This window comes from Neofelis nebulosa, chromosome 2 (assembly GCF_028018385.1).
Source record: "Neofelis nebulosa isolate mNeoNeb1 chromosome 2, mNeoNeb1.pri, whole genome shotgun sequence".
Taxonomy (NCBI): domain Eukaryota; kingdom Metazoa; phylum Chordata; class Mammalia; order Carnivora; family Felidae; genus Neofelis; species Neofelis nebulosa.
The window spans coordinates 21,209,083-21,226,594 of record NC_080783.1 but is presented as its reverse complement, the minus strand read 5'-3'; the positions used below and the strand labels follow the sequence as shown (position 1 = coordinate 21,226,594).

At 41.3% G+C, this 17,512-nt stretch overlaps 1 protein-coding gene and 1 non-coding gene across 6 annotated transcripts in view; both read left to right on the top strand.

Moving 5' to 3' along the window:
• The window catches only part of XRCC5 (X-ray repair cross complementing 5), a 131,387-nt gene that overhangs the window by 20,663 nt on the left and 93,212 nt on the right, over positions 1–17,512 (top strand). For 4 of the 5 annotated variants that reach the window (XR_009255419.1, XR_009255420.1, XM_058705651.1 and 1 more), the window contains exons 10-13: positions 4,426–4,488; positions 10,096–10,233; positions 11,278–11,368; positions 13,730–13,863. Coding sequence is in view for 3 of the 5 variants with exons in the window: in XM_058705651.1 (XP_058561634.1) it covers positions 4,426–4,488; positions 10,096–10,233; positions 11,278–11,368; positions 13,730–13,863 (426 nt within the window). In the remaining 2 variants the exon portion in view is untranslated. The remainder of the gene's footprint in view (positions 1–4,425; positions 4,489–10,095; positions 10,234–11,277; positions 11,369–13,729; positions 13,864–17,512) is intronic. The other variant, XM_058705671.1, reaches the window with a different exon arrangement.
• LOC131505934 (U1 spliceosomal RNA) lies at positions 14,873–15,035 on the top strand. The gene has a single exon (XR_009258684.1). It is a non-coding gene; the product is annotated as a U1 spliceosomal RNA (small nuclear RNA).

Genomic DNA, 17,512 nt, shown 5'->3' with positions numbered 1-17,512 from the left:
AACATCCAGCAAAGAGGTGTAGGATCTGAAATCCATCCTTCAGTCATATGTTCTTTAGACCACGGTGCAGAGATACTCAGAACACACAGGGGGAAATGCAGTAATCCACTGAGGGCCATGGGATAGCATATGCTGTCCTAGAAAGGGTTTATAAAGGTTCCTGGATTTCTTAGCTTAAATGTTCTTAAGGTCGGCAACCAGAGAAAATGAAGAAGTGTGTCTTACAGTGTGCCTTTTAGGCTCTGTAGGGATAAAATGATGCTTGTTGGTTCTAGAAAAACTCAACTGAGGGGCGCCTGGGTGGCTCAGTCAGCTGAGCGTCCGACTTCGGCTCAGGTCATATCTCACAGCTCGTGAGTTTGAGCCCGACTCGAGCCCCGCGTCGGGCTCTGTGCAGACAGCTCAGAGCCTGGAACCTGTTTCAGATTCTGTATCTCCCTCTCTCTCTCTGTCCCTCCCCCACTCGTGCCATGTCTCTGTCTCTCAAAAATAAACATTAAAAATTAAAAAAAAAAAAAAAACAACAACAAAAAACCCAAAAAACTCAAGTGAGAATTGTAATGGAAATAAATATTACCCAGTGTACTGGATTTGAGCTTTTTCATGTTGCTCTGGGATAGAGTCTCTGAGTACTCTGAGTCCCTGAGTGTTAGAATAATTCAGCGAGGGTGGGGAGATGTTTTCCATGATATACCCGAACTGTTGGATACGTTTTTAAACTTCATAAGTTGAAAATTGGGAGTACTTACTGAAAGCTGATAAGATTTTCATGGTGAAAATAAATACCTTTTGGAAGTTGAGAGTTTCTAACGAACAATTCTCTAACAAATTACACTAAATATGCATTTCTTAAAAATAAAAGCATTCACTTTGGGGGCTCTACAAGCTTAAAATTTATGGTTGTTAATGGCAGTGCCTCGAAGTCTTTCCATGAAGTGGAACCTTCCTTCAGATCTGTGTGTAAAAACTGGCCTGTTGGGAAGTGGGTCTGCTTGATTCTAGGTAGCTAGAAAAGACCTATCCAGAACACCAACCCAATATTCATGACCCAAGAAATTGAAGTCACCTGGGCCAGGGTGGGACTGGGAGGCCTATGTAGTTAAATGACAAAGCGAAAAAGAGTGGGCTAAACAAAAAGTACATTTTTCCATTTTAAAAGACTTACTTACTACCTTAAAATTAACTTTTAAGTCATGGCATGTCCTCTAAATCAAACTTGTGTTGTTTTTAAGCCCTAAATTATTTCTATTTTCTTTTTTTTTTTTTTTTTTTTTTTTTTTTATTATTTTTTTTTTTTTTATTTATTTTTCGACAGAGAGAGACAGAGCATGAACGGGGGAGGGGCAGAGAGAGAGGGAGACACAGAATCGGAAACAGGCTCCAGGCTCTGAGCCATAAGCCCAGAGCCCGACGCGGGGCTCGAACTCACGGACTGCGAGATCGTGACCTGGCTGAAGTCGGACGCTTAACCGACTGCGCCACCCAGGCGCCCCAGCCCTAAATTATTTCTATCTTAAGTACAATCTCAAATGGTACATTGAAGATAATCATAATAGCCACCATTTATTTGAGTGGTTATAATATTCCATTCAATATACTATGTATTTTATGTAAATTCCCATTTAATTCTTAGTACAACCCTCCTAGATAGGTGTCAGGATAATATATTTTATACATTTGAAAATTGAGTATGTAATTGGCCCAAGGTCACACTGGAAGGTGGTAGAAACTGGTTTTGAGTGAGGTCTCTCTGACTTGAGAGCCTATGTCATTAATCAGTCATAATCTGACCACCACCAGATGAACAAGCTGATTTTTTGAATATTTTTCATCCCTGCTTTCATCTATTATCTTAACAAATGCATACACACCCTCTTAAGAGCAAGATGTTTTGGGGCACCTGAGTAGCTCAGTTGGTTAAGCATCTGACTTCAGCTAAGGTCATGATCTCACAGTTCGTGAGTTCGAGCCCCACATCGGGCTCTGTGCTGACAGCTCGGAGCCTGCTTCAGATTCTGTGTCTCCCTCTCTCTCTGCCCCTCCCTTGTTCATGCTCTGTGTCTGTCTCTCAAAAATAAATAATAAACATTAAAACATTAAAAAAAAAAAAAAAAAGAACAAGGTGTTTTCCATAGCAACTAAGTATGTACCTTTTAACAGACTAATAATTATTTTTAATAAGATCACGTATTTTTCCATATTCCCTTAACATAAGAGAAACTAATATTTCTGGATTGAATTGAGGTGAACATTTTAATTATATAAAATAGGTTTTTAGCCTTGGAATTTTTTGGTGTTCTTTTTTTTATCTTTGCAATTGTGAAGTTGCAAATTAACTCTTCTCTCTTTTTTTTTAAAGTTTATTTATTTGTTTTGAGAGAGTAGGGGAGAGGCAGAGAGTGAGGGAGAGAGAGAGAATCCCAAGCAGGCTCCTTGCTATCAGTGCAAAGCCTGATGCAGGGCTCGATCTCACAACCTGGAGATCATGACCTGAGCCAAAATCAAGAGTTGGGTACTTAACTGACTGAGCCACCCAGGTGCCCTGCAAATTACTGTTCTCTTAAATTTTCAATTTATCTTCCCCCACATTGTCAGTGTTCTGGGTATCTATATAATGGGTAAGAATTTTTTTTTATTTAAAAAAAAATTTTTTTTTTTTTAACGTTTATTTATTTTTGAGACAGAGAGAGACAAAGCATGAACCAGGGAGGGTCAGAGAGAGGGAGACACAGAATCTGAAACAGGTTCCAGGCTCTGAGCTGTCAGCACAGAGCCCGACGCGGGGCCCGAACGCACGGACCGCGAGATCGTGATCTGAGCCGACGTCGTTCGCTCAACCGACTGAGCCACCCAGGTGCCCCTTTAATGGGTAAGAATTTAATGAGAACTTCCCCCACATGTCTGGTTGTCCTTTGAGAAGTCATTTAAGTGCCTTAGGAAAAGATATCATTAACTGTTCTTTCATCAAGAAGCATTACAGATTTTTTTTTAAGTTTATTTATTTACTTTGAGAGAAAGAGAGTGAGTGAGCAGGGAAGGGGCAGAGAGGGACAGAAGGAGAGACTCCTAAGCAGGCTCCATGCTGTCAGCACAGAGCCCTACATAGGGCTTGAACTCATGAACCATGAGATCATGAACTGAGCCAAAATCCAGAGTCGGATGCTTAACCAACTAAGCCACCCAGGTGCCCCTATTACAGATTCTAATAGGAGGGCAAATCTATATGAACGTAGCAAACTTTTTAGTTTTAAGATAGGATTATTCCTTTATTTCTTTAAATAATGGTTTTCAAATGGAGACTAGAAGCGGAGATGGAGGGTGTTTGAATTCTGTGGGCAAAACCCTCATGCCTTTGAGACTCCATCTTCTCGAGCTGCTGTTATTGTAAAAGCGTTCAGGTTCTTGGCTTCAGAGGCAGGAGGGCAGAAGAACATTTGAGAAGCACTGCCTTGTATGGCACAGGGCACGTTCTTACAGATAAGCTCCAGGCTCGAGATTACATAGAGGAGAGAGAAACTGATCTTGGTCAGTAGATACAAGTGGTTGGTTATGATAGTAGGCACTCTTCAGTATTTGTTTCCTAATCAGGTATTGGTACAGCTGCTTTGACCCATCTGATACTCTGCCAGAGAAGTAATTGAACTTAAAGGGGGACAAAAGGACATGCAATACTTATTTTTGGTTTCACTAGTTTCCCTTCCCAGTGCGGCTCTTGCCTCTCCAATTAGTTCTTCACTCTGGTCTCTTTGCAGTTTATCAGGTGCCTCATCATTGTTCTTGGGATGAAGTCTAAACCACTTAACTCTGCAAATAAGAGACTTCTTTGATCTTTCCTAATCTTGCTAATGTAATCTTTCACCTCTCTCCTTGCACCGGGGCACTGCCCTACAGAGGCAGTTCCTCAAATGTGTTAAATTTTTATGTCATTCCAGACTTATTCACACTAGTATCCCTGCCCAAGATGCTTGTGCTAGATTTTTCTCTGAGTTCCTGCGCATCCTTTAAGTCCTGACCTCAGTGTCACCATTTGCAGAAGCCTGCTCTGACCCTTCATGACCGAGTTAGATGCTCCGTTCATGTGCCTTTGTGGCCCTGAGTTACAATACTGTATTCTTGTGCTTGTGTAGTGCTGGAGCATAGCACTGCGTTGCAGTTAATTTCACATTTGCCTGAGCTCCTTCAGACAAGACTACATCCTGATCAGTACTGTGTTCACAGTGCTCAGAACAGTGTTTGACATATGCTTGGAATTCACATATTTATTGTGTCGAGTTGGACCTCAAGCAATAAGTTTGTTCAAGCCCCTGTGAATGTTTTTTACTAAGAGCACTTAGAATAGAATTTCTTAATAACTGTGGCATTATGGCTATACGTGTTACTTACTTTGGATCAAAACCAGTTGTTTTCCTTACTTAACTCTTGTAGGTCCACAGAAGATATTTTGTGGGAAATCAAGTCCTAAAGGTCTTTGCAGCGAAAGATGATGAGGTAAGTTGACAGTAAGCCTTTGAGGTAGTGCCACAGCATTGAATTGTCATTTTAAGTGAGTTGTGTGGGGCTATTTGTGGTTTAAAATGACGTTAATTCTTGCAACAGCCGTGGGAAAGTTCACTGACCTTTAACTCCGAAAATGGAGACATGATAAATGAATTTGTCATAGCATGAGCACAAGGCCTGAGAACATAGTCCTTCAGTTGGAGACCAGGTGAGTATTAAGAACAAAAACATTTGAACAAATGCATTTAGGTATGGGAGTCTCACGGTCAGATGTTCAGGAGGCTTGGGGTCAGTTGCCATTTTCATTGTCATATACACTAGACATTTAGCGCTGGCTTTAGCATTCTGGAGCTGAGCTTTCGTGGTTCACTGGACCACCTCCCTCTCTGAGAAATTCATCTGTGCACCCTTTGCTCTTTCTTTGTGCTCTTTTCCCACCTCTCCAAGAGATTCTGTTTTCAAGCTGGTCTGTGCCTGGCTAACAACTCATGACTCTTGCATCCTACTGTCACCTCTCCCCTCTCTGTAAATGGTTTCTACTCAGCCTCCAGGTTGGAACGTGTCATTTGGAGGTGTGATCTTGACTGGAATATTGCAGTCTAGTGTCCATTTAAGGCTACTTAAACAGGTATTGGAGTTCCAGAAGTATTTGCATTTGATGTTAGTAATCTGGAGGTCGAAGGCTTGTTTGGGGTATGGGGAGGGCAGTGGTATAAGTACTTGATCTAGCCTCTTGGGCCCTTTTCTGCGTCCTCCTCACTTCTGAGGGTTACCTGGCTGTTGACCTGGTGAGTAGGCATGCCATTCTCAGAACAGTTCAGTTAGGAGAATTGCTTGCTTTCCCATCAGCACTGAATGGGTTTGTCGTTAGAGCACAATAGGCATATGTCAATTCTGGTTTACTTGAGAATCCAAGTTCATGGGTTTTTCCTGAATCAAATCCTCTTGGGAATTATGTGTGTCTAGTATATATTGTTGTCATAGCTTAACAGCATTTTTAACTTCTGAATTTTAACTCCAACTTAGCATCCCTTCACACAGACAAAATTCTGATCACTTCATGTGATTGCCAGTATGCAGTGAAGACTGTTGACAACAGCTTTGTGGTCCGGCCTACGTGATTATCTTGACTTGCTAGCTGAGGGCAGCCTTGTGTCATGTATAATTCCAGTCCAACCTCACACAGACCCCGTATCCTTGGGTTACTTTGAGTCAAAGGAAAAAAAAATCCTCTTCTAATGGCAAAGGGCCACTGTGTGGTGTAAGTTCTTGATGTCCTAGTCAAAGAAGAGTATTAACTAATTGGAGCTTCTGAGGTAAGCAGAGGAGGAAGGGACATACAATTATGTCATGATGACTTCCAATAAAAGGTTGTATGGAAAGAACTTCCATAGGTGGGTAGGGAAGTAGGAGGGATGACAGATATGAGAGCCTTCTTCCATGCATTAGAGGGTTGTTATGTGGAATGGAAAATAAACTACGTTTCCTGCCAACAAGTGGTGGTTTTGTTCAAAATGAAGAATTACTTTGTCAACAAGGATTACTACCTCCAAGTGGATTGGTTTCTTGTGAGATGGTTGGATCTCCATTCCTGAATGTTTCCCAGCAGAGTCTTTGTTTCCACCAGCCAGATTTTGGGGAGGGAGTTTTGTCAGCATGTGTGTTGTTAAACTAGATGAATGCTGTTGTTTTCCAACTCAAATATTCTATGATTCCGTGAATAATTCCTTTTAAAAATATGTTTTCTCTGGTCATGAACATATAATTATTTTTGTGTATGGAGAATCTACACTTGTACGTGATTTGTACTGTGTGTGGAGGAGAAAGGGAAGAGGAAGAGAAGGAAATGGAGCTTTAGTTGAGTTTCCCACAGGTGTAGCATTGTGTTTACAATGTCATAGTCATCCCTGACCCCATCCTTCCTTCAATATCCCAGTTGGTTCTGTCAAAGACACCCAGATAGAAATTTGCAAACAAATTAGAAGTAATCTCTTCCTCAGACTCCCATTGTGTTTACCGGTCTATTGGGACTTGTTGGACTATACAAGTTCTGTATTTGGTACGTATGTCACTTCCTGTTAGTAAAGAATGTATTAGCTCAGTGAGATCAGGGACTCATCCTTGTTTTTTTATAGGACCTAAGACATTGTGTAGCAAAGAGTAGGCACTAAGTGAATATTCCTTGAACTGAACTAAAAAGGTAATGAATCTGTCATGAAACCTATAGAGGATTTTGATGAAAACGTATTGAGGTTACAGGTTTTTAGTGGAGGAAATGAAAATCTACATAGCTAACTTTGATAAAGGTTAACTTTAACATTGAGAAAAGTACAGACAATGTGTTTGGGAGTTATGGAGAGGGAGAGTGAAGCAAATCTAAAATGGAGAGGGTGTCACGTTACTGGGCCGTGAAAATCGGTTACAGGAGACAGATGTGGAGAGGGCATTCTAGCCAGGAGGAAACTATAAGAACAGAAAGCCACAGAGGACGGAAAGTGCAAGGCTAGTCCAGGAGTAATGGACAGACCCCTGAGGCTAGAGGAGTGGGACCTTTGGAGATTCTTAGGGAAGGGCCTGACATGGTCAGCTCTGAACTGGAGAGGCGGCGATGGAAAAGAAGATAGATTTGAGAGACAGTGCAGAAGTAGAATTGGCTGAGTTTGCTGAACATGTGAAGGTGAGAGATGAGTCAGGTGGTATGACTAAAAACTTTGAGGCTTCTCGTTTGGTTGACTGGGAGATGGAGCTCGTGAAGTAGGGAGCACTGGGGGAGAATGGGGGAAAGACAGTAGTTCATTGTTGGTCATGAACAGTTTGCAATACCTGTGGTCTAACCGTATGAGCTATCTATCGGCTAGTAGGCAATAGAAGCCTGGATTTTAAAGTCTGGATTCAGTTTTAAAGCTGAATATACAGATTCTGATTCATCAACTCATGGGACTGGGTAAAATAATCCCCAAGTAGAGTTTCAGAGTGAGACAAGGAGAGAAAAGCCAAGAACAGAATTTCACGATTAGTGGAAGAACTGAAGAGTTAGGGGAGGGATGACCCACAGAGAAGAGTATTGTTTCTGAAGCCAAAGAAGGAGAAAGTACAGAGAAAAGGGGATGGTTAAGTGCTCCTGAAAGGTCAAATAGAATGGGAACAAAGGATTGGCAATTAGAAGGTCATGAGTGACTTTGGAGAATAATTTCAGTAAGGAAGGTGAGGTCAGTAGCTGGATTAGATGGAAGAATAATTGTGTTGTAAGCAGCGAAAACACCAGGACTATTATTTCATGACATTTAGAGGTGAAGGGAACGATCTAGATAGTAATTTATGGAGAGAGGGGGAGAAAAAGAAATATTTTGTTTAGGAAGGCTGAGAGGGGAGTTTATTTGGAAGATAAGGGTATGAATTCAGAGAAGAAGGAAGATGAAGATACAATAAGAGAGGATCCACATAATGAAGTGAAGTTTCAGAAGAGGTTACAATATGTCTGACCAAATCAGATGTGTACAGTGTGGCCTTGAAGTAGGTACAGGGGCGCTTAAAAAAATCTGGGGGCACCTGGGTGGCTCAGTCAAGTTAAGCGTCGGACTCTTGATTTCGTCTCAGGTCATGATCCCAGGGTTGTGCTGGGCATGGAGCCTGCTTGAGCCTGCTTGAAACTGGCTCGCGCTCTCTCTCTTTCTCCCTCCCCCCTCCCCCCTCCCTCTCCTCCCCCTCCCTCTTCCTTTCCCCCTTTCCCTGCTCTCTTGCTCTCTTGAAAAAAATAAAATTAAATTAAAAAATCTGAAATAGGAATAAAGTGGATAACAGTCTTTTTTTTTTTAGATCTAGTATAGTTGTTTATTTTCTTTACTGCATATTCCTGTGGACATCATAGCGTAGTTCAGTCAAGAAAAGGTATTCCATTGTATACATCTGAATTTATCTGACCAAACTATGAAAAAAAATTAAGGATAAATCAATACATGATCAATATATATTGAAGAGACTCAAAAGCAATGTGAGCCAGGCACAAATGGTGTTCTAGGACCACTGTTTTAAATATGTTCATTCTGGTAACAACTGAGAAGAGTTAACAGAACCTTTTTAATTTCTGGCATGAAGAAGGATGCAGAAAAAAGAGGTTAATGTTTTCTATCATATTATCAGTTCCAAATTATAATAATAGTAATTCCTACTCAGGCTTTAGAAACACTAAAAATACTCCTTATGTTTTCTGTTCAGTCTATATGTTTGATCTAGTTATCAGCTATAGGGTCCCAGAATAAATTTTTATAAGCACAAAACTTAATCAAAACTCAAATACTAAATAAAAACGTTACAGCGTTAGAGCTCAGAAGTTTGCTGAATCGGATAATCTGTAACTGCCAACAAATAATTTCATTTTTAGTAACATTGCTAATAAAGGTGTGCTATCTGCCAGCTAATAATATAGGTTGTAAGCATGGTGGAAACAATGTATAATTTAAAGACAAAAGGACTTTCTTTCTTTTTTTTTTTTTTAATTTTTTTTTAATGTGTATTTATCTTTGACAGAGAGGGACAGGCAGAGCATGAGCGGGGGAGGGGCAGAGAGAGAGGGAGAGACAGAATCCGAAGCAGGCTCCAGGCTCTGAGCTGTCAGCACAGGGCCCGACGCGGGGCTCGAACTCACAGACCGTGAGATCATGACCTGAGCCGAAGTCAGATGCTTAACTGACTGAGCCACCCAGGCACCCTTCTTTTTTTTTTTTTTTTTAATGTTTATTTATTTTTTTGAGACAGAGAGAGATGGAACATGAATGGAGGCGGGGCAGAGAGAGAGAGAGAGAAGGAGACACAGAATCCAAAGCAGGCTCCAGGCTCTGAGCTGTTAGTACGGAGCCCGACGCGGGGCTCAAAGTTACAAACCGCAAGATCATGACCTGAGCCAAAGTTGGACGCTCAACCTACTGAGCCACCCAGACGCCCCAGGAATTTCTTTTTCTTAAGTGGATAGCAATCTTCCAAGTACAGTTGAACTTTGGACACTGGAGAGGAGTGGAGAGTTAGGGTGCTGGTACCCCATGCAGTCAAAAATCCAGTGTAACTTTTGACTCCCTGAAAACTTAACTACTAATAGCCTACTGTCTACCGAAAGTCTTACCAATAACAGCAGTTAATATGTATTTTATATGCTATGTGTATTATATGATGTATTATAGTGAAGTGAGCTATGGAAAAGAAAATGTTATTAGGAAAATCATAAGGAAAAGAAAATGCATTTATAGTACTATGCTATAAAAATCTGTGCAGGGACGCCTGGGTGGCTCAGTCGGTTGAATGTTCGACTTCATCTCAGGTCATGATCTCACAGTTCGTGAGTTCAAACCCCATGTAGAGCTTTGTGCTAACAGCTCAGAGCCTGGAGCCTGCTTCTGATTCTGTGTCTCCCTCTCTTTCTGCCCCTCCCCTGCTTGTGCTATGTCTCTCTCTCTCTCTCTGTCTCAAAAATAAACATTAAAAAAAAAGTCAGCGTATAAGTGGACTCGTGCATTCCTGCTCACAAGTTCAAGGGTCAGCTGGATTGAGTTCCACTGGGAAAGTACACACACGTTGGCTTGGTTAACGCAGCGTCTTTCTCCCTAGGCAGCAGCAGTGGCACTTTCCTCCCTGATTCATGCTTTGGATGAATTAGACATGGTGGCCGTGGTTCGATATGCTTATGCCGGAAGAACTAATCCTCAAGTTGGCATGGCTTTTCCTTATATCAAGGATGCCTATGAGGTACAACCCACAGGTCTTTCAAGTTAATTATTTTCCCTCAGTTCCTTTATTCCAAACAGTGCTTCTCAGCTATTACTGTGCATGGGAATTACTTGGTGATCTGATAGTGTAGGTCTGGGGAGGTGCTTGAGACTGTGCGTTTCTCACAAATTCCCAAGTAATGCTGATGCTGTTGGTGTGTGAACCACACCTTCAGTTGCAGTGAAAAAACATAAATTGTAAAAGTAGGTAAGGAACTTATGATTAAATCAAATCGATGAAAGTTAACAATAAACCTTCTGTTTGCTCAATCCAGTGACCTCTCGGTTCTTACCCTTCTTGATTTTTCAGAACCTAATGGGGAGAGAGAGTACCCTCATTTTTACAAATGAAGACTATGAATAAAGGTCGAGGCTATGATTTTGTTGTGATCCTTGAAAAACTCAGTTCAGACTCTTAGAGAACAAACAGGCTTGACAGAGGGAGGTGGGGAAGGGAGGGTCTGTACTAAGGAGGGCACTTGTTGTGATGTGGTTGTTGTATGGTAAGTGATGGATTGCTGAATTCTACTCCCAAAACCAGTATTGCCCTGTATGTTAACCAACTAGAATTTAAATAAAAATTGGAAGAGAAAAATTCCGTTTATTTAGGGTTCTTCTGTTCAAAATATAGGCCCAGATTCTTTACCACATACTGTTTCTCAGAGAACTTTTCTGTGGTAGAAAAGAGAAACTGGAAAAGAGAAGGCAGAAGTCCTGAGTTCATGCTCAACCTTCTAGACACCACACCCTTCTGATTTGTTGTATTAGGCATGCATTTTGCAGATATTCTTTGATAGTCTTTCTTTTAAGTATTTCTCTTATGTTCGATATTCTTTGTACTGTTAATTTACAGTTGTGTACAACTGATAACAAATCAAAACAGTTTACTTACCATGTACCAGACTTGAGTTGTCTGACTTTTGAAATACTTCAGTTGTGCCACCTTCATGGTGTTTGAGACCAGTTTTATATTTTTTCCATTAATTTGGTTGTTTCTGCTTTTACTTCCTTCCTTTCTCATTAGTGTTTAATGTACGTGCAGCTGCCTTTTATGGAAGACTTGCGACAATATATGTTTTCATCCTTGAAAAATAGTAAGAAATGCACTCCCACAGGTGAGTTATTTCCATTTGCTCATTAATTGCCTCTAAACACACACTGTTCTTGGGAAATCACCTGTGTGCAGTCATGGTTGGGACCAGGGGATTTCCCAGAGTGGAATTGCTTGGATTCCAGTCACGCTTGTACACAGTGATGATGGAAGTGGGGCATGATGAAAGTAGGTATAGGTTTGCCCTGGACTCTCCAAACACTATCTGGTTTCCCATTTCTGACATAGAGTTTGTATCTAGGGAGCAACTTGTGGGAAATGGATGTACATTCTCTGGTTGTGAACCAGTTTGCCCTCTGCTGAAGTGAACTGATGTATAGTGTCAAAGCTGTGACTTCAGTGTCCCACATAAAATACGATGTAACTGTCTTTGAACTGAAAAGTAACAGTGCTGGAGATTAACTTTTCTCTTTGCCTTTTCTTTGTAGTTTACAGTAACAGTTCCAGTCTCCTTGTTCCTTGTTTCTAGGAGTTAACGTTGGGCTTGATCAGAAAAGGACTTTATTAAGCACCTGGCTACACATGTCAGGGTGCCACACAGAATGATGCTCACAGATACTGTCTTTGAGAGAGCTCACAGTTTAAGGCAGTTGCGTAAGATATCATAGTGGGCCAAATGTGATGAATATACCAAAAAGAACACACAAAAAAATGAGTAGATGTTTTAGTTTGAAAGTTTAAATCTGTGTGTCATTGTAGGATTAGGGGGTTGTGAGATGAGTCTCAGGAGTGGGTTCTTTCTGGTTTTTTTTTGGTTAGATCTGTTAGGATCTGTGTGCAGTAGAAAAGCCACGAACCAAAGGGGGCCTAGCACTGTGTCTTTACCTTCTAGAAATGAGTCCCTGTGCATCATGGCGGAGCCAGGCATGGACTTGAATGTATAGAAGCCTGCACTGTGTTTACAGTATCATCTCTCTACATTTTGATAATTTCAAATGTTAAATGCATAGACATTTAAAAAAGAGAGCTTTATTGAAAAATTATCATATAGACATATAAACCATTTACTCAGGATCTAAAATATTCAGTATCTTTCTGCCTTGCTTTATTTCCTTTGTGTTTGTGTATTATTATTTGCATTTTCTCCATTGCAAAATGGATCATTAACCCTGTTTGGCACGTGTCCCAAGTAGATGTTTATGTAGAGGTATGCAATTCCAATTATGTAGAGGTCTTGATAGTAGCTTGAAGTAGCAAGTAACAGCCACTGAACGTTCCCACACACAGGTGCAACCTCCTCCCTATTGCCAGTGGACCCTGCAGTAGTCAGCTTAAGGTGGTGATGGCTGTGTCAGCTTGAGGTGGTGCCAGGTGGTAAGGTCTGAAAGCTCCCCCTGGAAAGTCTGAAACTGGGATAGAAACGTATCGTGATAAATATCTATAAGCTCTTTCTTTTTGTAGTAAAAGGGATACTTGAGAAGGTGAAGAATAGAAGCCTAGTAGGCTTTTTAAGAGCTGCTTATTCTCTTCCACCTTTTGCCGACTGGCTGTGAATGGTCCAAAAATAGCACTTCAGCTTTTAACAGCTGAGCTGCTGTGTGAATCAGCAGAATGGAAGTTACACACGGTAGTTTAGGTAGAAGTGTTTTGGAGAGTTGCCTTTCATCCACGTTGCTTTGGACTGTGCCATTTTTGTTGAGTCGGTAGATTTTTATTTAAGAGCAGTTGCTTTCTGTTAGGTATTGGGAGGGAGGTAATGAAGAAGTTGTCATGTTTCTGCTCTCAAGGGTCTTACAGTTTGGATAGAGTGGGGTAAGACGTGTGCACAGGTGTGCATACAGGCCATATGGTTTGGGAGAGGAGAGAGCTCATTCTGACTTTTGGAGATTGAGAAGGAGTCTACTCCCTCTGGTCTACCAGTGTCTTTTGGGTTTTTCTGTCTTCCTATCAAGTCAGTCTGATACAAGTTTTAGGAAATCCTGGTAAAGCTTATGCCTTCTCACCAAAGGTATTTTCTTTTCCATGTTTTTCTCCTTCAGATAATTACTAATTTTTTGAACATACTAACTCATTGAATACTGAATATTTTGAGTCACCGTATGGAAGATGGGTTTTGTATGGCTGTGGTGCTTCCTTTGGAACAAACTTTTGCTTTCAATATGGTATTATACTGTGAAAGTTGACCAAATGGTATAGCTAGATAGGACCTAAGAGACCAGCTACTCTAAATAGCTCTTTTTACAAAAGAGAAAACCAAGACTCAGTTTAGTTAAATGACTTGCATGACTAGAGACTATTTTGGCCAGGCCTGGACTGTGTAACTTGCCAGTATTTCTGTATCTGTGAATGGAAAGCATTTGTTTTAGTGTAGAACAGTGGACGTAATCATTTTTCCTTGGCACTGCTCTGTTTATCCTTGTTTTAGAGGCTCAGTTGAGTGCTGTTGATGCTTTGATTGACTCCATGAGCTTGGTAAAGAAAGATGAAAAGGAAGACACCATTGAAGACTTGTTTCCAACCACCAAAATCCCAAACCCTCAACATCAGAGGTTGTATCAGGTAAGAGAGGGAAGATGAACCAGTCTTTTTTTTTTTTTTTTTTTTTTTTAATGAGTGAAAAATTTTTTAAATGAGTGGGTGAAAAGAGTGTAATTGGCCACAAGCATTTTTGTCCTCTGAGGGCTTCAGTTGCTTTATTTAATAAAAGAGTAATACCTTCCTCTTCTACTGAAAAACATAAAAATACTTTGAGCTGTTGGAGAGAAAGAAGTAAAGTTAAGATACTTGAAAAATTCTTTTTTTTTTTTTTTTAGGAAGGCCAGTTTGTTGGGTTTTTTTAAGGCTAGTTTTTTCATAAAGAGCAGATTCTTCTTCATGCCTTTTCTAGGCTTTTCTCCTCTATTTTATGTGAATGAGACTTTTCTTTGTTTTTTATATGCAAATAGGAGAGTTTTTTGTGACCTTATAATAACATTAGAGAAGTGTTCCAGTACCACATTTATCAAAAATTTCATAATTAAAGGTAGCATAGAGGTCGGATAAAGAGGGTTAGTGTTAAATTATTAAAGAGTGACTAAAACACAAAAAAAAATGTAAAATAGGTATTTCTGCATCTTGGACCAAAGGAATTGGAAGGTGGCAACTGGATTAAGGGCAGCTGGGAAGGCTGATAGGCGGGGCTGACTTGTGCTGAGATAGGGAGTGGATGGACTGAAGGAATGTTCCAGTCCCGGATGAAGTTGCTGGCAGTAGGACAGAGCCCTCTCTGAACCCCACAGAGCTGACAAACATCACAAGCAGCTTTTTCAGGCGAGGTCTTCCTCACTGAGGAGTGGAGGACCTGCTCTTGCAGGGGCAGGGGCAGGTAGACATGTGGGGAGGTGAGGGAGAGACAACTCCTTGTCCCTTTTGACTCCTTTCTCAAAGTGACTGACTCAAGTGCATATCGGGGCCTTATGTAATTTTGAGGGATCTTCTACTCAAAAGGAACTGCCTGTTTTTTTGATGCTTGTAATTCCTCAAGTAGTGAAAACAAATCTTTTCCTCAAAATTAGAATATAAAGCTTAAAAACTTACCTGGCAGGAGAGATACCTGATTGCGAAGGTGGTTTTCCCAGGGTGAGGTTTATCTATTGCACTTTGGATGTGCTGACCCCTGTGATTTCCCCAAATGTGGGAAACTCAACTGCGTAACTTGTGGTAGTGGGGGACTGTGTTAGCACTTTCCCCTGGTTTAAAAAAAAAAAAAAAAAAAAGAGTATAAAGCTTAACATGTAAAGCGCTGACTCAGTGAATGCTCTAGTATTCTAAGTGCAGTCAAGTACGTGTTACTTGTGTAAACTTCTTTCGTGTTTTTGACAAGTGGACTTCAAGACCTGAAGCCCTCTGTCGTTTGCAGGGAAGGGAGGAGGAGACCAGTTGGTGTGGAAAGCTTGCAAAAAACATTTGATCACCATGGTGGAAAATAGAAACTTCTAATACTTGGCAGATTTATCTAGGGTGTATTCCATCTGCCTTCAGTAAATGTTTATTGGGTTGATGAACAGATAACAAGCCATAAGCACAGGTATGGTTACCTTTCAAAGTAACAATAGCTGCAAACACTGGCAGCTTTGATTTTCACAGTTTACCAGCCTTGCTTGCTTTTGTGGGGGAGAGTTTCTAATATGGTTTGTCTGTATAAAGAAATACTATTGCTATGGCGTTTATAAATTGAATTTACTTTTTTTTTTAATACGTATTTATTAAGTACTAACATTACTTAACTTAACATTACTTAACTCATTACTTAACTAACATTACTTATTAACTCATTGTGCCGTGAGCTAAAGATACAATAAGCTCACTGCTTAAAGCCGCCCCCCCCCCCCCCCCCCCCGCGCCCGCCCAGAGGAGTAGAGACGTAAAACCAATAGGTACAACAGTGGTGGGCACAAAACCATATGGGGAAAAGAGAGATTCTTGCACGTGGTGACTTGAGGAAGGCTTCACTGAGGAAATGTGACGAGGACACACCAGGCAAAAGAAGTAGCATGTGCAGAAGCACGGAAACAGGAAGAAGGGTGCTGGATTTGGGAGTCTCCATATCGTTCCATTTGGCTGGAGAAGAAGCTGTATGGGGACACGATGGAAAAGAGGGCAGGGCAGCTCAATAGCAGGCCGGTCGTGAAGAGCCAGTCGCTTGCACGTTGCCCTGTAGGCAGTGGGAAATCACAGGATTTTGTCCGCAGGTGGGTGACAGATTTTTAGAAAATAGCTCTCTGGTAGTGACATGGAGGTGCAGCAGAGACCAGTTGGGAAACCTGCAGTGGCCCCCATGAAGGCCTGAGTTCAAGCAGTGACGGGGAAAGCGGAGAGGGAAAATGTAAAAAGGCAGAGGAGACAGGACTGGAGGGGCTGGGTGTAGTTGAGGAATAGGAATTAAAGATAACAGGATCCTAGCTTGGGTGCCTGAGGGACGGCATCACTGTTAATTGTGATGGGGAATATAGAATGAACACACTGAAAAGGTAGTTCATGTGTTTTTGCAGGTGTTAAATTTGAGCCGTCGGTTGGCTATCCCGGTACACACACCCAGTAGGAAGTTGGAAATAGGGATGCAGAGCCCCAGGAGAGAAGTCAGGACTAAGTACATGGATTTGGGAGTCCTCCCCACTTGGGTAATAGAAGTGAACAAGATCACCTAGGGAAAGCGTTGCGTGAGAAGAAAAGAAAACAAAGTCCTGCACACCAGCGTGTGAATGAATAATTAGGAACAGCCAGAAGAAGAAGGGTTGTTAAAAGACAAATGAACCGTTCTTATTCTCCCCTTCTCCAAAAAAAAAAAAAAAAAAAAAAAAAAAAGGTCGAAAGAACTAGGAGAAGCTGGTGCCTTGGAAGGCACAGGGAGTGATCCGTGTCCGAAAAGAAAAAGCAAGTTTGATGCTGCTCACTGGTGAGTGATGGTGAGCGAGCATGACGAAGGGCCGTTAGTGTCTGCATGAAGTCTCTGCTTACATTGAGGGCCCAGCGGCGGTGGAATAGTGGGGTGGGAGCAGGAGAAAGCTCTACTGATGGAGGGAAGGAGAGAGGATACAGGAAGCTAAGTAGGATGGGGGACCTAGGAAGACTTCCTTAACCTCCTTTATAAATGAAACATTCATAGCTGAGAGTGACTCAGCTGGGAGTAGGGGGCAGAAGGAAGGAGAGGTTACCCATCAGTTTGTTGATGAGGTTAATTTAATTCTAGTTTTACAAAGAAATGCTGAAGGGGTGCCTAGGTAGCTCAGTCAGTTGAGCATCTGACCTTGATTTTAGCTCCGGTCATGATCTCACAGTTTGTGAGCTCGAGCCCCGCGTCAGGTTCTACTTCTGCGCTGACAGCATGGAGCCTGCTTGGCATTTTCAGTCTCTCTCCCTCTCTTTCTGCCCCTCTCCTGCTTGTACATGCTCTCTCTGTCTCTTTCTCTCAAAATAAATAAATAAGCATTTTTTAAAAAAAGAAATGCTGAGAGATACACTTTTTGTGTAGAGTTACAACTGGCTTTTAAACCATTGATGCAGGGTTGTTAAAATCAACATGCTCGTAACATCAACATGCTCGTAACTTATGAGCTAATCATGTGGCCTGCAGGGTTTTTTTTCTAGTCTTTTTCAAATTACAAAAATCACATCAAGGAATAACAGTTGCTTAAAAGACAAATTAATAGGTTTAAGAGTGTAATGTCAG